The sequence below is a fragment of the Anas platyrhynchos genome, chromosome 2 (assembly GCF_047663525.1).
Source record: "Anas platyrhynchos isolate ZD024472 breed Pekin duck chromosome 2, IASCAAS_PekinDuck_T2T, whole genome shotgun sequence".
NCBI lineage: Eukaryota > Metazoa > Chordata > Aves > Anseriformes > Anatidae > Anas > Anas platyrhynchos.
In genome coordinates, this window is record NC_092588.1 from 116534890 (window position 1) to 116558526 (window position 23637).

At 43.6% G+C, this 23637-nt stretch overlaps 1 protein-coding gene across 1 annotated transcript in view; it reads right to left on the minus strand.

The window, feature by feature from the left end:
- The window catches only part of CMTM8 (CKLF like MARVEL transmembrane domain containing 8), a 32980-nt gene extending 15521 nt beyond the window's left edge, over positions 1 to 17459 (minus strand). Inside the window, exon 1 of the mRNA XM_072033445.1 lies at positions 17082 to 17459. Within this exon, the coding sequence (XP_071889546.1) occupies positions 17082 to 17255 (174 nt within the window). The 5' untranslated portion in view covers positions 17256 to 17459. The remainder of the gene's footprint in view (positions 1 to 17081) is intronic.
- Between the last annotated feature and the right edge of the window lie 6178 nt (positions 17460 to 23637).

The window sequence follows — 23637 nt, forward strand, 5'->3', positions numbered from 1 at the left end:
TGCTATCAGCTCCTCCATCGGTGGCAGAATTTAACGTAAAAATAAAGAGGGGCGGTGCAAAAAATCGCTGCAGACAAAAAGCCTGCACAAGAAAAGCATTTAACTAGTTCTCGGGAAGGTCACTTGGTGGAACAGGGGGAAGGCAATGACCTCCACCTCCTCTAAACCTGACCTCAGCCAAGGAGACCGCCTGGCCTCTTCTCCAACAGCGGTGACAGATGTGAATTAAAGGGAAGCTGCTGCTCCCTTTTCCTGCACGGCAGGGGTTACTCCCACCACCTCGCATTTCCACAAGAAACACCTTGCTATTGTGCAGCAGTGCTGCTGATTTCAAATTCACCTTTTACTGCCTCCACAGCTTCCTGACAGCGTCAGGAGAAGTAAGTGGTGCTGCTACGGCCAACGCCGTGGGCTGCAGCTGATGGTGTTGTGGGTCCAGGCATTGTTCACTTGAATTCCTGCTGGGCTTTGCTCTTTGGCAGCAGGCAGGGAACATGGAAAGTAAGAGTTTGTTAGATCCAAACACAAAATGATCTGCTTTTTCAGGTACTCTCTGAGGCAATTTCACTTAGCGCTGTTCCTGAGGATGAACTTCAAAATTACAAAGCAAAATAGTCACACACAAACACATGTTAGATGGGATAAATATTTCTCTGTGTTTCCTAACAGTTGCTTTTGTGCAGCCTCTAGATGTGCTTTTTAGGAAAAAATACTCATGAAGATCCAATACAACCACCTTTAGTTTTAAAACTAGCAAATAAATTCCATATTTTGTTCTTTTTTTCTCTTAAAACCCTTGTCATAAATCATCAAAATAGGCAAACCAAGGTTAAATGTTCTTGTATTTAACATGCAAATATGAATGCATTTGTAAAGGTTGTAGCTGATTTCTCTGATGGGTAACATTCACAAACAGGTCATTTGAATAGTCCTGGCCCCATACAGGCAGTACAGACGCAAAAACACAGCCCATGTGACCCATGAATGAGACACACGAGTAATTCATTGAGCTGGTTTCTTTGTGAGTTCTATCACCAAAACCATGTGATGCCCGATTTCAATTTTAAAATATCCCCATTCATTTAAAATTTAAACAAACAGGGAAAACATACTGGCTTTTTTTTTTTTTTTTAAATTCTTATTTTGAGATTTGAAGTTGAGGTTTGGACAAGGGAAGCAATCTCTATGGATACCAAATTTCCTCTCTCTGTTTGAGACAGAAGGGGTTTCGGAAGCACAGCTGCAGTTTTACCTGTGGGATTGGGTTTGTGCCCCCCAGCCCAGTAGCTTTTGGGTTAGGGCTTTTGGAGAACAAGCTGAGCATACCACCTTTCTTTTGTGCAAAATTAGTGCTTTTTAACATTTGTCCACAAAGATATGGTATTTTTTTTCTGAGAAGGGCTGCAAACTGTCACCTCAAGTAGAAGATGTATTTCTGGAGGTAAAGACCATGGTGCAGTCCTAGTGCTCTGGATATAATTTCTCCTTGATGATGCACAAACTGTGAGTGTGCAGGTTTAACCTACTGCATACCTTGAATACACGCTTGTCCCTGATACTGTTAGGAAGTGACACCGCTTTCAGAGAAAAATTAGAAAGAAAGACAGTCAGCTTCAGTAATCTCTAGCTGCCAGAAGTCTCCTTTTCTTTCTTATCATGATTTAAACAGGAAAAGCTCAAAAGTGAAGTCTGAGCTTCAAAGATACACGGTCATATGTGTCTGGCTGAATGTGTTTTCCCCAGTATGGCTATTAATATCTGTTATTATTATTACTACAAGCACCATTGTTTCTTAATGAACTTAATGGTAGGAGGGTTTGCTATTTTGTTTTAATGCATTTGTATAAATGAAAAGATGTTTGACTTACCATTAGGTTCTACATTGATCTCACCTCTTCTAGCTACATACAGAATTCTCCTTTGGAAGAAGTTTTATAGTACTCTATCTTCCTTTCTCCCCACAAAGATTTCAGGCTCCTGGGGGTAGAAAAATACTGGTTTCTCAATAGACTGCAATGATTTGTACGAGTTATTTTTAAGAATCGGAGCATGTGTACATGCTGAACACACCCATCCACAAAGAGAGTCATTCTGCCATCATTTGTACATTAATAAGGTGAACTATTTTTAAAAGAGAATTCCTAGCCATGGTTACTCATGAATTATGACTGATTATTTATGTAGTGAACTTTGTTTAAACGCTGTCTACGTTCTTCAAGAGAACAATGCTGTGTACAGCTGCTTTTTTAATAGTGTCACCATCTCTTTGTTGCTATTTTTACATTTCCATCTTCCTGTTAGGCCATGTAAATAGGGATGCCTATAATTAGCGGACGCACTGTATTGTTTCACAAATCTCTGCTGCTACATTACAACAGAAAACTCATTACTTCTTTGGGAATAACTTTTATTTTACTCTATACTTACAATACACAGTCATCAAGCTAGGCATGGTAGAATGGGAAAAACGAAGAGAATATCTAATAGGAAAGCCTATTGCTGCATTCTACTTCCATTTAAAGATGAGTAAAACATTAAATGCTCATTCTATTTATTTTTTTTTTAGACTGAAAATATCTTTTCATTTCCAGCTGAACACACAGAAATTGGTTTTGTACAATACAAAATTTTTGCTCCCCGTGAGAGGAAGCCTTCCAGTCATCAAAGGTTGAAGCAGTTCTTGCCTGACAAACAGAAGACATATGAAAAGGAGACTGCATCCAGATCTGTTGTTGTCTGCCTACCTAGAAGCTTATTGTACCTCTTGACTACTTCAATATCTAGTCCCATATATAAAAGTTCAACCCCAGGAACCATTATGCTCGTAGCAGTACATCATTCATGGGAAATTTTTTTTTCTGATCTGGCAAACTTGTTTTCCTTCTCGAATACATTTTGCAGTTAATGTAACAACAACAAAGAATGTCTGTAAATATCTTACATTTGCATATACTTTTCTGGAGGCATTTGTGTACACAGACTTCACAGTCAGAAAGGCCCCTTTTGGCCACATGGGCAATCGTGCAAAGGCTTCAACCTACAGAGTGCTTTTTGGAAAGAGGTGACATCTTGGTGTAGATTTTTAGCACGTGATGGGATTCACCTTGTTTCTACATAAGCTGCCAGGATGCCAATTGCTCATGTTGCTGAAAACCTCAGCTTCACTTCTAATCTGAATTCATCTGAAGTCAGCTTTCAGACATCCTTTTCTCAAACGTCCATTTGTCACCGCTGTATTAAAGATTGCACTAAAACCTGTGTTAAAAATTGTTGACAAGACACAACTGATGAAGAGAGAAACTGTTTTCTTTAGTAGCAGTATAAGGGATTTACTTTGAAGGAAGCAGCACCAGGGCTAATAGAGAATTTTCACTAGAGACCTATTTAAGAGCTGTTACCACTGTTCCACAATTAATATTTGCAGAGTAGTTCGGGGTGAAAAAGCAATTTTTAGATGAAGGATTGTACACAAGCGAAAATATTAATGCCAAGGGAAGAAAATTAGCTGGACAAACAAGTAACAGACACTGTGGATGAGATATACTTTTAGATCACTGCTTGTCATCATGCTCCATAACTTCGTATTTTTAAGGTTCTGGAGAAAAAAGCCCACAAGCTGGAAGGACTTCCCACAAGCAGCCAGCTTTTTGTGATGAATACTCGAGTGGTGCATGCAGCATAAGAGAACAAAGTAAAAAGCTCCATGGGATACCTGACACTTGAAATTCAAACTACCCAAGTCATAAATTAAGTATATATGCCTGCGTGTGAGCCAGGGTATAATGTTCCCCAACTGCTTCAATGGGCCTTGTGTAAACAAAGAACAAAACAACTGGCTGCAAATGTCAGCTTTCTAATTCAAGTAAAACAACCTTCCAATTAAGAAAAAAAAATCAAGGCCTGAAGACACTGGCTTTTTCAGGTTTAAAGAGGTGAACAGAAGTGATTTAACGCCCCTCAGATGTCTGCTTTGCTTTTCTGTCAGAGGTTGCTGCCCTGCAAGAGCAGCTCCCAAATCTGCTCCTGAACTACTGCACTCTGCTGCCCAGCAGGGCCAAGGTAAACAAATCTCTGGCTTGGGTTATCACCATACCCTGAGCTGTGCACTGCAGTGAACAGCAAGGCATGGAGACCTTTTCAGCTGTCTGCGCTGCAGAGCTACTGATCTGGAGTCAGAGCTTCTGAATTTGCCTCCTGGAGTACATGAAACAAGAAGTCAGGAAACAAGCGAGAGGACAAGTCCTTCTCGGCTGCTGCTTTCACTGCAGGCATTTGTGCTTCTCTGTTCTCACAAGAGCTTTTGGGTTTCATGCATATTCAACTCCATTTTTGCCTCTAAAGCTTATTTTCCAATACAGCTCCCAGACTTCAGAACTGCTGCAAACTACAGGGGCTATGGATTAGTAGGTGTCATATGCCTGGAAGAGAAGCATTTAGAGCAATTCCAAGTCGCAGTGGAAAGATATTCCCCACACATTCTCCTTCTAGCTCCTCTACAGGCATGGCACTTTCTTCTGGGAGACAAGCAGGTTGTTAGCCCGAAGAGCAGTACAACTCTCAAATTAATCTAGCAAAGGGGGCCCACCTCCCTCACACAGACTGGAATTTTGTCCTAGAGAAGACAGGCAAATCTCAGCCTGAGCTCAGAATGTCAATCTAAAACACAAGCACTGCTTGCTCTTCATCTCACCCTACTGAGCTTGGTCCTCACCCCTTACAGAAGTGGAGTCAGAAGGCCAAGACATCTGGCTGTGTCTCAGGGCACGGTTTCATGCGTAGGCACAGACTGAACTGTGGTGCAGAGAGGACAAGGTTATGGCCCTGCACACTGCCGACCTTCAGCAGGGCAGCGTGGCAGTCAGCCAGGCAGAGGGCAGTCACCCTGCCAGCCTTCAGCACCAAATTTCCAATCGCTTACCATCCATCAGCTGCCTCTGCTGTGCTCGGCTCACAGCTCATCACGGGTTAAGGCAGCAGGACCTGTGCTGGGGTCAGGCACTGGTTGGGTGGAGGTGGTCACGACCTGGCGGTACCGATACCCAAAAAATGCAGCAACCAACTCTGAAGGCTGCCTGCATTTGACCTGCAATTCAGAAACAGCAAGCGATGCAGCCTGCATGCCAAGTGTCAGGGAGAGAGCTGTACGTAGCACAGCAACACCCAGGGAGCGAGGGGGTTACAGGGCTTGCTCTGGTCTAGGAGCAGGCTCCGTTCCCACCCAAACAGCCCTTCTGAAAAATCTAAGCCTTTTCCTGTAGTTTTGTTTATAACATCCCCGATATATACAACCACCTAAGTGCTATTTACTTAGCTCACTTCCACACCTTTCCCCTTTCCCTCGTCCCAGATTGAGATCACAGCTTGCTAGCCAGGATTTTCAGCCGCCCTGGACCTCTGAGAGAGAGCGGGCAGAATGAAGAGGTGTTACCAGCCTTTGTTCAAATACTCTTTGCTGAGAATTTCAGCTATTTACCTCCCGCTCTGAAGTTCCTGTTTTCCCACTGAGGGGGAAGGGAAGGCCGGGAGCCCGCACAGCGACACCGCGGCATTTGGTTTAGAAAGCTTGCCTGCAGACAGAGATATTTAGTACATTTTTCCCCAAAAGTTTCAAATAAAAGAAGGAAAATTCAAATTGAAGAGTGAAAATTCCTTAGAAAACTGGGGGAAAATAATAATAATAATAAAAAAAAACAACACAAATTGTATTTTAGAGATATCCCTTCCTTCAAGCTACCAACTATTCCTAAATGCACAGATGCTCACGTTGAAAACTCAGCCTGCTATGATGAACAGACAGACACATGATATAACTTCCTAGGCCACACAATATTACCTGTGTTAGCAAATAAAACCAAGGGAGCAGAAAGCAATTAGGCCACTTAAAACCATCACTAGGTGGGAGTTTTGCAAGTTCACACAAAAGGAAAAGGAAGAACACAGCGTGCACAGCGATTTGCTTTTGATACAGAAGGCGTATGTTGCTTGATAACCCAGGGATGAGGCAGGAAAGCCATGGGACACATTCATTTGTTGGGCTGGGACATGTTTGGATTGACTTCTGTGATGCTGAGCTGCTTTGAAGCCTAGGATCTAATAGCATCATGAAGTTACAGTGATGTGGATTAACAAAATAACTAATGTTTCATCACAGAGGAAGATGCTCACTCGTAGTGTGGGGTACATGACAATAGGGGAGCTTTAAAGCACCATGTAAATTCCTCCTTTGACAGTACTGGAGAGGAAAGTCTTAAGGGAGGGGATTTCTTGTGCTAGACTAATCCACAGCGCTGGCAAAAGCAACAAGCTCTCCAGGAAAGCTTCTGGGCACATGCTTTTCTTCAGCACCGAACGGAAGGAACAACGCAGCTGATCCTTCACCAAATGCTAACAAGTGGGTAGGAAATGAGGATCGGAAAGGAGTTGCTGTTTCTTAAGAGCCCAACAAACAATTCGAGTGCCGATCAGTGCGTACAACCTTCTGGGTAGCTCGGCTTTCATGTTGTTTTTGTGTCACGCCCGGGTCCGTCGGCATGCCTGGAGTCAGGGGGAAATCTAGGGCAGGTTTTAACAGTAACAAGAACTGACTCACTATTACCTTCTCTTCATAACAACACCCTCTGTGTGCATTACATCTTAGTCTGATCTCATTCCCATCAACTCCTCTGGACTCCGCACCTCTTCTCAGGCTCATCTTCTTGCTTACACACACTGCTGATATAACAGTGAAGGAAACAGCAGCCACCACAAGTCAGAATTATGTCTTCTTCTTCCAAAATGCTGCTCTCTACAATATTTTGTTTTAAATGAGACCCAAATTGAAGAGATCCTCCAGGAAAAAAAAAAAAAGTTCAGTAGAAAACAGTTTTGAAGTGAAAATGACTTTGGGCATAGTTCTGGGGCTTTTGGGGGCTTGCATTCCTCTATTCACTTTAGGAAGAAAATGAAAACTGAACGTAACCTAGCTTGGAGAATTCCACCTCATTTATTGCTGTGTACTCTGTTTAATTGTAACTTGACCTAGCAAAACGCTTTCTAAGATTCCCCATCTCATCTTTAACACATTGCCTTGACTTGCTTACTTCAGGCAAACATTTGCTAGGTGATCCTCTCTTACTGCACAAAGAGAATGTCAAATTCCTTGTACAAGTGTCTGGTCATGTTTCACGATGGCCAAAGTCTAGAAGAAAATCCCCAAAGTGAACAAAATGCTTGGAAACCTTATTCTACATTCCCATCCTTACTTTTGCTGAGAAGAGGAACAGGGAAAGTTCTTTAAATATACTGAAAGGAATGAAGAAGATGTGATGAATGATAATGATAATGATAACCAGCATGAAAAGCTGGTTATCATTATTCCGCTCATTTAAAGTCTCATCATTCAACTATAGTGGTGTAGGTCTGTGTCACATTTTTAAAACTGGTTTTATACATCTTTCCATGGAGTCATAGTTCAAACAGAAGTCACACCACAAGAGCTCCCATCTCTTCAAGTGGCTCATTATTTCCTTCTTGCACACTGTCCTTTAAAGTGAAGTAAATACAAGAATTTACTCAAAACAGTAAGGATTCTGGTTTTCCAAAACTAAATGTAGTGTTTCTCAATGAAAATTATCTTTTCGCCCAGTAGGAATTTTATTTGGTATCCAGACTCTGACAATAGCCGAATTCCTACGCATTAGGACAAAAAATAAAAAAAGAACACTAATAACGTACTGATTTGTACCGTGCTACATCTTAGTCATGCCATAGGGAAGAAGAAATATTTTTGTCTTGGAGGTCAACTACCAATCTACAACAGTACATAGCTGTTGTGACTGTAACGTACGTCCCAATGAACATTGCTTATGCATGCAGAGAGGCTTCAAAACAGAAATTCTAACAGAAATCCTACTTTTCCACATATCCCAATGTCTTGTATTGAAGAACCTGTTAGCCTTTTTCTAAAGTCTTCCCACAAGATTGTGGTAGGTCTGATGAAAACCAAGTCTGTCCAATCTTCCCCGTGCCTGGAGCATTTAGGGTTAACTCAGCCAAAAGCATTTGGTTTACTTAAAAGAAAGCACCTTCAGCAATGCCAGAACCAAACGTGCCACAACAATTCACCAATAGCCTCCTGATGAAGACCTTGGGAAGCAAACCTTCAGCAAGAAATTCAGCAAGAAACCCTGCAAGAAATTAAGTTTTTTATCCATCTTCATTGTATCCCTACTAAATATACATCACGGCACAGTCTGTAATGACACGGCCACGTACTTTCCCTTTCTCCATACCACCACCTGCATGCAGCAACAGAACGGGTCGCAGCCCTCCGAATTTTAAAGACTGTAAATAAGGTCAAAAGTATTCACTTCTTGCCAAATTTTGCTGGAAAAATGCTTTTTCCCCCCCACAATACTTAACATGGCACTGTGTTTTGCCTCTTCAGAGCACAGCTCTTCCTGGCCTGGCTGCAACTGCAAATATTCATTTCTTCTACCCCTCGGACCCAAAGTCAGGGGCCCGGAAAACAAGGAGAGAAGCGAGCACACTGAAAGGCCAGGCTTACTCACCTCATTTAGCATCACACAGGAACACGGTGGAGATTAAAGTCAGATCTTCCAAGGAAGCTATAAGCCAGGAGAGCATCTTTTCTCATTGAATATTAAACTAAGACCAAATCAATGCAGATGCTTCAATTTGGGGTGTTTTTCCCTGCTGAGGATGAAGTAAAAATGCCATCCTCCCCTGTACATATCATGGCTGTGCCCTGAGCCTACAAAAGGCAATTGTGCATTTGTTTATGCCTTCAAACTACATCAGTGGTAACAGGCACCCAACCACAGTCACCTTCCCCTCACCTGATCCTTGTCAGGCTCTGCCCTGCAGCTGGAGACAGCCAAGGCTGATTTTATCAGCTGAAGTGCCATTTTAAAGACACCTTGCAGAGGTTTGCCTTTTGTTGGAGGCTTCTTTTGTTTGCTCCCCTGCCCCCCGGTGTTTAATTCCTGCCTGCAGCACTCTCCACGTCTCCGTGTTTTTGAGTTTCTCGCATAGTTTCTCGTACTTCTCTTCAAACTGTTCAGCCTTGCTCAGCTATTACCTGCTGCAGGAGCTGCAGCCTTGGCAAGAGCGCTATTGTTGAAGAAAAGAGACAATGCTGCTGAAATACACGTTAAAGAAACTCTTTAATGTAATGGCTACACATACATATAAAGGAAAAAAAAGACCCTGTTAGTGGCTGTCTCATTTCAAGGCTGAATAAACGGAGCCTGTGCAGAATCACCGTGAATCTATTTAAACACAGGCCTGGGCAAAGCAGCCCCATTTGGAGCTGATGACACCAAGCAGTCCTGGTTTTGGGTATGGAGCAGAGGTTCTTGGCAGGATCCCTTTCAAGTTGTGCACACCAGGCCACCAACTAACCACAAGCAGCAATTACCAGAGATGAGGATCAGACTGCTTTCCCCAAAAGGCCTCCCTCCAGCCCTAGGGAGGATATTTAATAGATTTATTCTTTATAACCAGATTATGATACATCCACAGACCGTGACAACAAATTGCTGCTTATCACCACGCTTACTTAGACAATCTCAGTTCTACAAACTCTGATTTTAGTTCGTCTCAGACTGGCCCAAAACCATTGTGGCTGCCCAGAACAAACTGCCCGTACAACCTCCCTCTAAGCACACCAATTTGATGCAACTCTTTTTGTTTTGCCTCGGAGGTTTTTATCCCAGCAAACCTGTGGTTGCACCAGCACCATCCGCACGCACGTACCTTGGACAAATGAAGAGTGTAAATGCTCATCCTTGTGCTTGGGAGAAGTGCAGTCGTGCCCAGGACAGATCCAAGTCTGTGTAGTGATCTGGTAAGGCCTGGATCCAGCCTTGGATGAGGAACCGAGCCCCAGCTCTTTCATTTCACTTGGTAAGGTCAGCACCAAGCCTTCCTTTGCCCAGCCCCAGCTCCCATTTGGTTCTTCCATTACTCTCTGCAGTTTTAGCAGTCCTACACCCCAGCCACTCCTTCCAGAAGCAGGCGAATCGGCGTAGCCCCTTCCAGAGGAATTGGCTCTGAGCACTGCTGAGCAGAAGCACCTTGCCAAAGCTCTGACAGATGCTGAAATTTATTTGCAGTTCAGCCCTAGAAAAGAGGGCTCGGTGCTCTTCCTGCAGGCGCTCTTTCTACTGCTTTTTCGGAACAGAAATGGGAACGAGTGCAGAAATACATCTCTGTTACTATATGTACTTTACCCAAAAGAAAAAAAGAAACTAAAAAAAGACCATCACACAGATATATGCAGGGCCATTAGAAACTGAATTTATGGCACCGTTATTCCCAGGAGAGAAGAAGCTGAATGAGAAGGCACTCACCAAGCGAGGGGAGCGCATCATAATTCCTGCTAGGTTTTTCCACTCGCAAGGGCTCAGAGTCCCCGTGAGAGTTTCTCTTTGGTTTTGAGAACTGAATATTTAAGAAGGATCCTTGTGCCACCAGGGCTTTAACCCTGCCTGCTGCTGTGCTGTCGGTGTGGGATAGAGGACAGAGCAGGCTGGGCAGGCAGGCAGGAGGGCTTCCCTCATCCTAGGGCAAGGAGCGAAAGGCACCTGCTGTTGCTGTGGAAGAAGCACTTTGTTAATGGCTCAGACCAGGGGTTAGAAACCTGGGGGCCTTTTATGGTTTTGCAAGAGTCCCGTGTGACTCACAGCCCATTAACCTCCTTGTCTTCCTTTCTCTGCTTGCATGTGTATCACCCTGCCAGCACATGCACCTCTTCATCATGCACGGCATGGAAAACTGTTTCTTTGACAGGCACACACTTCTTTAAGATCCTCTCACTTGAGGTCTTACCAGCATGAAATAAATCACTCTGAGGAGAAGGCAGGAGCCCCAGTGCAGAAAAGGGAAACCGGAATGGGACATGAAAAGGAAAACAACCCCCAAATACATAGAAAAGAGACAAAGACAAGTACAGTTTTTGTATTTATTTTAGGAAAGAAAGCAGCATGAGGATCTCCATCATTTGCTGCATCTGACAATACCACTGCCCACTGTCTTCACTCACCTGTCGGGTGACACGCTCAGCACCATGCTAAATCTCAGCAACTAGGAAGCCATACCTATTCCATTAGAAATAGTGGGAGGACTGCACATAGACAGACACCAAAATAAACAGAGGCTACTGGAGGCCAAAAATTATTCAAAACTAACGTTGGATTACATGAGAATTTTTGTAGAGAAAGGTTCACTTCTAGAGTTTAGCAGGGGTGAGGGAGAAGGAGCTGATTTATAATTACTATCTACCCTACCACAACATCAATGCTTAAGTATGTCTTAAAGTGTTCTTCTCATGAAGAGATAATGACATTTCACACATAGTTCACCTTAACCTTGAGGTATGGAGAATATTTTGCATTTCTGACCTTTTGTCAAATATCAGCACTCACTTTCAGAGGCATTTTCATCCTCGTACCACGTTAGTCCCAATAGCGCTTCTATCTGCGCTTGGAGCACATTCCACACCACTTCCAAGGCTTCTGTTTTCTTGTGTGTCACCCAAGCACTTCTCTCCTCCCAAGGAAACACCCTGACCTCACCCAGGGAACAAAAGAGCTTTAGGAAACAGAACTTGAAAGAGTGATACGATCCTTGAGAAAGCTGGAAATCACACGGATGTGTGTATCCACTACACCAAGGACGGCACAGGTTAGCGGTGGAATGACAGCACCCAAAAAAAGGGAGAACCGACGTCAGTGAGAGTTGTAGCTGATCAAGAGCAAAGGATAGAGCCTGGGCTTTTGTTTTCTTGTTCATGTGCAGAAAGATGAAGCTAGTGGATGAAGTGGTAGATGACTACAAATAGCTTTAACACTGTAATTCAAAGTGAATCATTTTCAGAGCACGCGTATGCGCGACTCTTCTAAGCAAAGCACTTGTTCGACACATCAGAAGATGCCTCAGTGCCGTCACCTTCCTGCAAGCAGACATGCCTTGAGTGCAGTATCAACTGCAAAAGGAAAATAAATAAATAAATCTCTACTGTTCCAGATGGAAGACAAAGTCTTCCTGCTCCTCAGGTAAGGGAAGGGGCTTTATGACTCTCCCTCTGTGTTTCCGCGGGCTGTCCTAGAACCGGAGGTGCAAGAGCACGGTGTCCAGGCAGAAAAGTGAACTGCAGTCAGAAAAAAAGCACGCAAGGAGAGCTTTAAGAAATACACACAATTTTTGTTTTGTAGGTTTTTCACAGTACATGCTCCCACTGTATTGTTTTTCCTAACATTTATATAATTTTATTGCTAACAGTTCAAAACCCAAAAATCTGCTAAAGGTTTTGATGCATCTCTTAGGCTTTTACTGAGGGAGAAAAACAATTTTTTGAACAAACACTTGGAAATTACCATTTGTTCTGGTTTTGGAACCTCGGTATTTCAAGTCTAACTTGACTTTCAATGCCTATTTAATATTCTGAGGCTCACCGCTCTGCTGGAATAATTAAGTTATACAAGATTTCTTTCCTGAATTAAGCCTTCAAGGGTTCATTTGAAGAATAAAGAAACAGCAATCAAAATTATTTTTATTGTCCAGAAATGTAAGTTTGAATCCCAATTTTAGGCGGTGCCAATAATGTAAATAACTTCCTATCAGGCTTCTGTTTCAAGCACATATTTTTTTTCTGGGCATTTCACTCAAAGAATAACGCATGGAATAGCATAAAGAATCATGACTGCAATCACAATTTCCTCAAAATTACACCACCACAAGCTTTCACTTGCAGCTGCGGCATAACAACCTTCCAAGCCGTTTCCAGCTCTGTAATATTTGTTTTTGCCGTGGACAAATAGCCATCACAAGCCCTAAAATCACCCGGGCGAGTTTAAGAGAGACACCGTATCTAGCAACACGCTGGTGTGAAGCAAGAGTCTGAAGGAATCAATGTCGCTGTACTAGAAAGTAAATATTTTTATAACTACATCCATAGCAACCACAAAACTCTCCACTTCTGCAAAGTGATCCATAATGCTTGACTTGAGAAGCTGATTTAAAGCGCTGAGGAGGTACCGCTAGCCACCATTTATCTTAGCCATAAAATTCCCAGGAAGACAAATATATGGTCTTCCTGGGCCATCATTGTACAGAAAGAAATGCTCAAAAGACATCTCTGGAAATTGCTGTATTTGCTTCCTTTGAAAATATAAATCCCCCTTTTTTTTGGGGGGTGGGGGGGGTTGCACTATGGGAATAAGCATCCCTTACCTTCTACAGGATGTATTTTTACTGCAGTGCTAACTCAGGCGATCGACATCTGAATTAGGGACTTTATGTACCGTGCCCTATGTCTCACACACTGCTTTTCACCAGGAGGTCTCGGTGTGCCTCACCAGGATTTGTATCCATATTCTACAAATAGAAAAGTCATTCAGAGAAATTACGGCGATGCAGAGAGATTCATTCACCTGTCAGGAGCCACCTGGCCAACTGAGGCCAGTGAATCCACGTTTCCCCAGCCAGAAGCCACTGCCCTGTTCAACAAACATCATCACTTCTACGCAAAACTAATGTGGATAAACTTCCACACACCAAAGCTGTGCTTTATGCCTGTTCCCAAAAGCCTCTCTCAGAAACCCAGTGGCATTTTCTATTGCTCTTTGCAGGGAAATCAACTGACCCCAGCTCTTTCCCCTGTGGATGGGAAAGCCTTGTGTGCCCTCTGGACTCGAAGGCAGATGTAAAAGGCAAAGCCAATCTGTCAGCACCAGGTGATTTACAACCCACGCTTTAATCTGCAGTCCCGTGTTCACCCAAGCTGGATGTGTGCAGGGCTACAACGCTCAGCTGAACCAGGCTTGGGTACACAGCTCTGTTACTGCTCAGTTTCCATGGTCAGCTTCACCCCAGATTTATGCTGGCTTTAAAGCGGCTACACAAAGACAGGTAATACCTCATCCGTCGCAAAGCCTGTCTTCGTAAAGCTAACTCATTTTGAACGAATTGGGAGCAGCAGATCGGATCAATGGCAGATCAGCGTTTTGCAGCACTGCAAAGAACCTCTTTGGAGGAGAGGGTAACTCTGAATTTACTGCCTCTAGTTAGCAACCCATCTGGAAACGCACACAGCAGCTGCATCATCTTCACAGCACCCAAATCGGGGAAAAAGGGGCAAAACCTGCTCAAGGTCTTTCATTTAATGCACTGGAAGATTTGACTGTGGTAACTTCATGCTTTTCCATTCTCTTTGGCTGGAGAATAGCAGAGATTTGCTCCAAACCCCTGGCTTAGCTTTAACATAGCATCCTAACGAAAGTCTGGTCTGGCTGATGAGTAGCTGCAGGGCTAAAATAAGTTCCTAAAAGCAGCCCTCTTCCCGGTCCATGTAGCAGGTGTCTCCAGAGCAGGGGCAGCAGAAGCACAGGTTGCATTTACCACAGCTGATGCAGCTCAGAGCTTGGTGCGCAGACGGAAAGCCATGTATCAGGCTGTCAGCTCCTGGGACTGAAATACAGACATGCACATCAGTCCGTCCCATTTACAGGTCTACAACTTGTTAGCAGAAGGACCGTGCTGACAGCTGAGTCAGCGCTGAGGGTCAGAAACACCCTGCACAGCCAATCTCTGCAGGCAAGCCATAACTTTTGGGTGTATGGGATGATCGTAACAGGCAGGAACTGGCTGATTCAGGGCCAATTTTGAAATCCAGATCTTGTGGAAAGCTAGTCATGCTCTGCTAAAGCACGGTTCCTCTCATAAAAGAGGAAACATGCAGAACTAGTGGAAAATGTTTGACCAAAATCCACTGCCCAATATATACATACGTAAATATAAAAGCCATTTCTTTGATTTAATAACTGGTTTCATTCCATCTAAAGTTAATTCCATCTAAAAGTACTCATTAAAACGTTATTAATTTTCCTTTAATTTCACAAAACATCCACTCTACCTGCTCTAAAATAAGCTGGGTTAAGCCAAGTGATTAAAATAAGAACCAACACTATTTCCTCAACGACGGTATCTAGCCATACTCTACTTCTATAAAGCCTGCCTTACTGCTTTTTATATTAAAATTGTCTTCCATTCTCTCAAATGCTTCTTTAGAAACCAGGACAAGTTCAGCTACTTCAGAGACTTCTCTTGGCTCCGTTGGCCAGGGATGGCATGTCTTCATGCTGTTGGTCAATACAAGTACGTAAGAGGAAGTTGGCAGTGGAGACACAACTCTGCGCTAGCCTAAGTAGTAGCTTTGTGTGTAGCTAAGCAGGTAGCTTTGTGGTTCTTCCTGAAGCCGGTAAAAATGTTTTCCCTGAGGTACTTTTGAAATTTAGACCAAAATTGGCCTTCAGAGTCAATATTTGAGGGACTCAAGCACTCAAAATGGTGGCTGAAGAATCATCTTACAATAGTTCTGCAAGTCAGGAATGGCTGATAGGAAACAAAAACCTTTAGAAACCACCACTGCTCTGTTTGGAAAGGAAAGGTACACAAATATCCTCGCCTGTCAACCCAGACTGGAAAACACTCTTCCAAGGAATGGTCAACAAGAGTCTGCCCATGTCTCATGGCCATGTAGGTCAACATAAGCACAGCTGACATAGCATCTGTAGCCAGACTGAACGTGTGGTATTCCAACAGGGGCATCCCTCCCGTAATTTACAGTCTGGATCACTCTTCAGATAAAAGATGAGACAGGTTCAGTATTTTGTTGCAATTAGTAACTGGAAAAGAAAAGAAAGAAGCTTTTCTTTCGAAAACTAACACTTTATTCACGGATCCACCACAGCCCTGCCAGCAAAGCATCCCCTGTATTTAACAGCTGAAACCTGCCTACAATGAACTACGTACTAATGACTGCCAGCAGTCCCAGCGATGCTGCCAGACAAGTTTCCAGCTGGCTGCAGACGCTGCCTTCACGCGCTCACCACTCCTTGTCCGCACAGCAGCGGGCACCTTGTCACACGCATCCTCCCTCCAAGGGCACTGCTCCAGCCGGAGGCTCTGTATCGCACGTAAGCCCGAAGCTTTGCTTGGTTATTTTACTTCAAAGCCAGCAAACAGAAGTCATGTCACTGCCGGAGTGAAGCTCGATACTTTCAAGCCTTGGAAACGAATCTGGTCTAGTCAGTAATATTTCCATCATCATCAAAGCCCACAGCATCACACAGGAAACTCAAAAACACTGGCCGGGGCAGCAGACTCTTTGAGATCCTTAATTATTAATAGTGTAGATGAGCTGACTTAAAACAGATGTACTGTTTTTAAGCAGAGATGCTGTGTATCTGTTGCTTAACACACTGATCTGAGGGGCAGGCATTCCCACAGAGCAGCCCTGGTGCTGTATTTTTTGCTACCTACCACGAAGACAAGCGACTAAACCCCAGAGTGTGCCCGTGTGTGTATTCGTTCACACCTTATAAAGCACCTGCAAAAAAATAAAACTATTGACACATCCAAAAGGCTCATATCCCTCTTGGCATATGTGTATCTATCTAATCACCAGGAGCATAAGGAAATGGTTTTTATTGACCTACAAAGTGAAGATAAGTTGCTTAATTAACTCTCGTGTCACAGCTATCAGTGCACCGTAAACTATAAAGCGTGTACAATCAATGTCATTAAGAAAAGCCTCCAAAAATCAGTTATCAGCCCAAATTTTGCCCGCTACAGGGGCTGACGGTACCTCAGGGGCTGCAGGAGCCGACAGGCTGCTCGCCCCGTGTTAGTTGTACACAGGCTGGTAATTTGGAGGTGCTTTTACCGAAAATTTGGAGGTGCTTTCACCGATAATTTGGAGGTGTTTTCACCGATAATTTGGAGGTGTTATCACCGCAAATGTGGAGGTATTTTCAGCAGGCGGCAGCGCTGCCTCCCTCGGAGGGCTGCCCTGTGAGGGAGCAGCCCCGCAGGCGCCTCACCTGCGGGCACCCACCGCCTCTGCTGCCTCACCCACACCGCTGAAACGCCTGTTTACTTATTGCTATACGCATTTTTTGTTTCTTCCAGGCGGCGAACCGGGTGAAAACAAAACAGGGCAGGAACATTTTACAGCGATGACCCGAAACCACGTCCCCCACACACACACCCGGAGCCCCCCCCTCCCCGGCGCCACTCACGATCTCGGCCACCATGAGGAGCCCGGGCAGGGTCCGCAGAAACTCCCTGTCGTAGGCGAGGGTGCTGGAGCTGGCGGACAGGTTGGCGGTGAAGGAGCTGCTGGTGGTGGTCACCGTGTGGGACCGAGGGCGCGGCGGCTGCTCCTGAGGCGGCGGCGGCTGCGGCGGCTCCATGCTGGGCGCCGCGGGGCTGCCCCGAGCCCGAGCCCGGCGGCGGGGCGGGGGCAAGCGGCAGGGACAGGGACACAGAGATAGGGACACGGGTTCAAGGAGAGGGAGAGAGGGACACAGGGACACGGGGGCAGGGACACGGGGCCAGGGGCGGCCGCCTCACGGGCGCCGCCGCCGCCCCGCTTTGTGTGGCCCCGGCGCCGCGGGGAGGAGGCAGGGCCCGGGGGGAGCAGGGCTCGGGGGGACCCCAGCGCTAGGGGAGGGTCCCCAGGGGGGGCTGTGTGTGTGTGGGGCCGCCTGAAGCCGCCTGACTGTGGGGTGTTTGGGAGCTTGTAGTCCCACAGAGGGTGAGATGGGCTGAGAGAGCCTGTGGAAGAACAGCCTGAGGAGACAAGCCCGTGGTCGGGCGCCATTTGGTGGGGCCACGCTTGTCGCCCACCCGTGTGTGGGCAGGGACACGCGGCGGTGGCTGTGCTGCACCCTCTGAGGGGTGAAACAGGGAGGCAGCTGGGATCTTCCACCAAAATACCAACAAAAAACAAGAGTCTTCAAGTGCGTAAAACCCTTTAGAAAAGGCAAACCCTGCAGGACAGTAGAAATGGAAAGTATGAGGTCGTCATTTATCTGCCACCTGACAGCGCGGAGCTGTTCCCTAACCTGTATTTTTTTAGTACTTTCCACCTTTCTCCTAAGCATCCCCTTAAAAAATAAAATAAAATCATTTCCGGGTCATTTCAGACCTTCTGGAGCAATCTTTCACTCCACAGAGAGCAGTACAGTGTTTAACAACAAGCCAGCAGGTTATGGTTCCTTTCAACCTTCAGGAATTCTCATTAGCAAAGCATTTGGATGTGGCAAACTCAGGGAAACTGAAGTGTTTTCCATATGTCTGGTGGCTATTGTCCTCGAATTGTTTACTGCTGCTGGCCTGCTGGCTAACAAAGGCTGGATTTTGCAGTATTACCTTGCAGCAGGGGAGCAAACCAGCTGGAGAAGGAGGAGGAAGGTGGCCGAGTTTCTCCCAGCAATAGGGAAAACAGGAATTACCCAAAGGGATTGCTGCTCATATGTGATTGTGCCTAAGTGTGTCACAACACAGGCTCCACAGGGGTTCTTTGAAGGTGTCACTCACGGGCACTGGTGGCTTTTTTGCGTTAAGGTGCCAGAAAAAATGTGGCAGCGATTTGCAAACAGAAGCTGCAGGCCATCAGAATGAGATGCGTATGATACAGAGGTACCTTGCTTTGGGAGGAAAAACAGAAAGACCATTAACTGAACCACACGCTGAAACCTTTAAACATAACATCCCAGTCGTGATTAAGAGATTTTACACTTTTTACCATTTTTTTTTTTTATTGTGGCGTTATTTGCATTTCTGATTGGTTGCACTCCTATTTTACCCATTTTTTTTAAATAAGAGCTGAGATGTAGTAAGATGTAAATAAGAGCATTTGACTGCAATTCTGTTAAAGGAAAAAAAAAATACATCTGTGCACTGGTCTGCTTAGAGACTAGCTTCAACTGGCTTGCAAATAAAAAGTGTGTTATCAGATCGCTCAGTGCTGCCAAGCTCCACTCCAATGCCAACACCACTTTGCGATGCCCCTGTTGCTCTTCGTGAGGATCCACTGTAACACACTGATTTTATTTCTCCGAACGACGCTTGTCTTTTCAGTTTCTCATCCATAAGATCAGTAAGTGAGGAAATGTGGGGCTAAAATTCATGCCCGTAGCAATCAATATGAGTTTCAGAATGTTGATTATTTAATGTTAAATAATCATGTTAAATTAATGTTTAATAGCAATGTTAAGTAATGTAAATTGAATTATAATTATTTAATTAAAAGACCTTTGTGTGGATTCCGACTCTGTGCTTATTGGCGGGCTGCACCAGGCATGAACCTACAGGTAACAGTTTGAGTAATTCGCATCACTTTCCTTTTGAGAGCTGATTTATTTTACCATGTATGAGTTTCCAGGACATATATTCAGTGGGCTTAACTTTGATGTATAGTACTAAAACTGTATATTGTGCTCACTAAACTTCTGGAGCTCAGTGTTGTTTCTTTTTTGACCACACATCAGACTAAGATATTTCATTGCTTTAGGTCTTTATGTCTATCATTTGAGCATCCCAGGTCCTCTGAAGAAAAGTAAAACAGAAATACAAATAGAGAGGCATTTGTTTGCTCTTTCAACAGTATTGAAACTATTAATATAGCATACTCTTTTAAAAAGTCTGCTGAAGAGGTCAAATATTGGGACTAATTCAACAAGAACTGAAGGACTGTATTTCTGGGCAACTTCTCTGAACGCTGGCTGCCACTCTGACTTCCTTAATTAGCATTTTTTTCTCCAGCAAATATATTCAACAAATGAGTTTCACTAAAAAGAAAAAAAAACACACACAAGGCAAACACTCTATAGAAGCTTTTCTATACTGCTCGTATTCCATGAAGCAAATTTAATTCTCTAACTTGACAGAATAACCCTTTACATTTTGAATGTTTACTTTGAGGCTCTTGTTTTTTGTTTTGCATCCTTGCACTGAAGGCTAGAACTGAAAAGCCTGCAGGGACCATCTCAGCTTAGTTAAGTTTTTTTATGCATAGATAGCATCAGAAGCAAAATAATTGAATGCTGCCACTTGAACAATCAACCTTTTATTACAGAACTACCAAGAGAGAAGAAGGTGGCTCATTTTCTGTTTTTTAAATTAACCTTTCAAGGGAAGGATTAGTGAGCCTTTCAAACATCAGTCAAGATTCTTACCTTTGTTTGTCAACTAATACATCTCATCATGAAGTAAACTGTGATTTGAAAAATAAAAGTGAAGTATCGAAGCCTTTCGGTATAAATGTTTTAGTAAAAGCAAAATAACTGATAAAAGTATTATCATGTTTCTAATCAAAGGGCTTATTCCTGAAGTGTCCTGATATCTAATTAACAGATTCTTCCATTTAAGCTGGTTTGGGTCTCAAATCCTGAGGTATCAACATATTTGAGATTTCTGACTGAGCTCTCTATAACTAACTTATTAGCAACAATCTGGCCAGCTGGAGTGCTAATTAAAGTAGACTCACAGGACCAAGGAGCAGAGCTGACTGGAATTTCCTTCACTGTTTTTCTGGTTTTGAAATACAGCTTCCCTTCACCCTTTCCAAATCCTAAATTTTTCAAATGTCAAACTTACTTTGATTTGTTTGTTGTTTTACTTTTAGCTAAGTCACACAAGTAAATATATAAAATAAAAGGTGATTGAAATTTTTCATTGGTCATCAGCAGATTTCAGTCAACAACAAAAAGTGACTGTTTTTTAACAACTACGGAGTGATCTGAGAAATATGAGTGTGCTTATTCTGAAGAGGGCAAGAAAGGAACTGTGCTTTCTCTGGAACCTGGGGCAAATGTAAGGAATACAGATTGGTATCAGATGCTCAGGACAAATATTCTCACCCTTGACATCCCACTGGGCTAATCCGAGGATGAGGTACTTTTAGTAAGCATTAAATCAAGTGTTAAATAAATATTTGGAATATTTCCTAATGGCTTTTTGGAATCAGTGAGGTATAGGCTTTGAGCTACGTATTTAGAGTAAATTATTAATAATATACATTACTCTTTGACAGCTTACCTGACTGTACAGGAAAACTGATTTACACTATCCCAAACCAGAAATCCTTGACTTGCACTTTATTAGTGACATACACTGTAAACATGCCAAATGATCAATTAAGTTAAATGACTGTGTATGTGAATCAGTATTTTGTGAAGTAAAGGTGGTTTTTGTGATCAAGATTCCTGGCTCTTCTAATGTTGCTGCAAGAGAGAGAAACCAGATGAGAAGCCTGGATTTTCAAAATGTCTGTTCTGCAAATCCATAAAGGATCTGTGTTTGTACATAGGGCTGCTGAACACGGGAATTGTTTGGCTTTGCAGCTTGGGCACCCCAAAATGAATGAATCTCAAGTCAATACCAATTGGAACTAAAGTCACTCACTGAGTAATGGGTGAGTGTGTGGGATTTGGTTATTAGAAATGTTACTGCCCAAATGCTGGAAAATACAAAGCTAGCTGTTTATGTTCCCTACACCTTTTCTTCCAACTGTTTCTTTCTTTACCTGAAGTTTATTTGGATGGTATGAACAAAGGCCAGACTGCAGACACTGACATTTACCTGCCAGAAAACTTAGGACTTGTGAATGGCCATATGAAGAATTAACTCCATGCTGTGAAAGCAGCATGCTGACTTCACCATTTTTTTCAGGTTCAGGGGTCAGGGACCTCATACTTGTAACGCACATACAAGAGTATGCCTATCTTTTATTTCAAGGGCTGCTTCTCAGCCATCCTATAGATACAGTGAGCGTGCAAGCACAGTTCCAGGCGCAGCTGATGGCCCTGCCTTCTCACACCTGCAAATCCCGAGTCACCTGAATGCTCGTGTCCAGTGCCGTGTTATGTGAGGAAGGAGCTTTTGGCCCCTGAGCACGTCCAGACAGGCTGTCCCTGAGGCACACTCATAAAATATATTTTCACTGGGGTCACCACCCCTCTGTAGACCTTTAAATATTTCAAACAGGTACTCGTGAGTACAGTACTTGAGAGTATAACCATTTCCCCTGAAGACATGTATGGTCTCTACTCAGCAAGGATGGTGCTTGCATAAGTGTTTAAATCCCAGCAGTTAATGTTTATACAGCACCTAAGCCTAATGCAAAACAACTGGAAGAAAAGATCACCCTCAGTAATCATCAATGCTATGTTTGTTTGCAGATAATTAATGAAAGACTGAACAATTCCACCGCGGTTTCGTCACAGCATCGTCCGTGTTTGGGGACAGAGCTTACAGTCACCTCAGAGCTTCTGGCACCAGCTCGCTTGCAGGCTTTACTAATGGACAGCCCTCTTGCTCTGTCGCAGTCAGTACAAACCCCAGAAATGGCTGAGACCTAAAGTGCATGATCCATTATGCTGAATTATTAAGAGCCGAACTGAGCTTGCTATGTATGTACATACACAAAGAGAAGACATCCAGTAGCTGGCAGGCAATGACTCGACCGAGCACTGTGGCTAGAAGCTGAAGTTGGACCAATTCAGACTGGAAATTAAGCAGATTTGGTTTATTCTTTTAAAACATTTTTAATACAGCATACTTAGCTATTCAAATAGTTTATTAAGTAAAGCACTAGACTCTCCATCATTTGAAGTCTGTAATTCAAAGCCTTGGATTTAAAATACACTCTTTACCAAGCTACCCTTCATAAATTTCATGATCTGTATCATACAAAAATGGGCAAGAGATGATCTGAGTGATTTGAGAAACCATACAAATGAATTGTAATGAATTCCACAAAGCCACAGTCTTCTTAATGCCCAGACAGTCCTGTTTTGTGACTAAAGGATCTGCTGAGAAAGGTGGCGGCTGGCTGGGGAGAAGTAACAGAGTGTAAATGCCCAGTTTTAGGGAGCAGAAGTGCAGGAGAGAACAGTGACCCTCACAAGAGACTGACCAAAGTCTTGGAGAACACAGCAGTAGAAGGCAGAGTAATGCAGGCAGATGTTTTACTGTCCTGTTCAGCTCTTCATACTGGCTTGCATAGCTGTTCTGTACGGGATAAAGACATTTAACATCTAGCCCTTATAAGAAGAGAAAAAAAAATTAACACAGGAACACATTAGACTGCATAATGGACTGAAATCTCAAGTGACAGAGATATGGTATCAGCATTTTCAAATCAGCATTCTATCTTTGCAAGTAGACCAGTGCCAAAGCACTTATATAAACACAAAGAACAAAATGAACCCGTTATTTGTACCCATAGAACAACCTTAGCCCTGAAACAAAAGAAAAGAAACAAATCTCCGTAGCACAGAACAGAGGCAAGTTTAACTCAAAGTAGAGGAGAGATGCATGCACCAGTATTTGTGAATACATAGCACACTTCTCATGTGTATAAGTAATTATTGGATGCTTTCAAAGCAGTAGCACTGCAGATATGCATAAAAGCAACATGCAAAGCTGCTGATACTTGCTAAGTCTTGTGCCAGTTCATGAAAAAATCAGTGCAGTGATGCAAGGCACTTCCAGCATTCTTCTGTTCTAGGTTCCTGAAAACAGCTACTGCAAGAGAAACAGGAGATTTAGAGGACAGAACGATTTGTCTGTTACAGCTGCACAGTTTTGGGGGGAACAAAGTATGTTGCCGTGTTTTTTAAAGGAATCAGAAAATTCACTTTGTTGAATTTCTTAATTCACTTAGTCTGCTTTGAAAACTGCAGGCTTTGGACCGTGCAGGAATGCTGCATTGGACCGGCCTACGGAGCAGGCAGGGCTGGGTGACAGGCTGCGTTTTGGAGGGGCTGGAATTTCCCCAGAACAAAG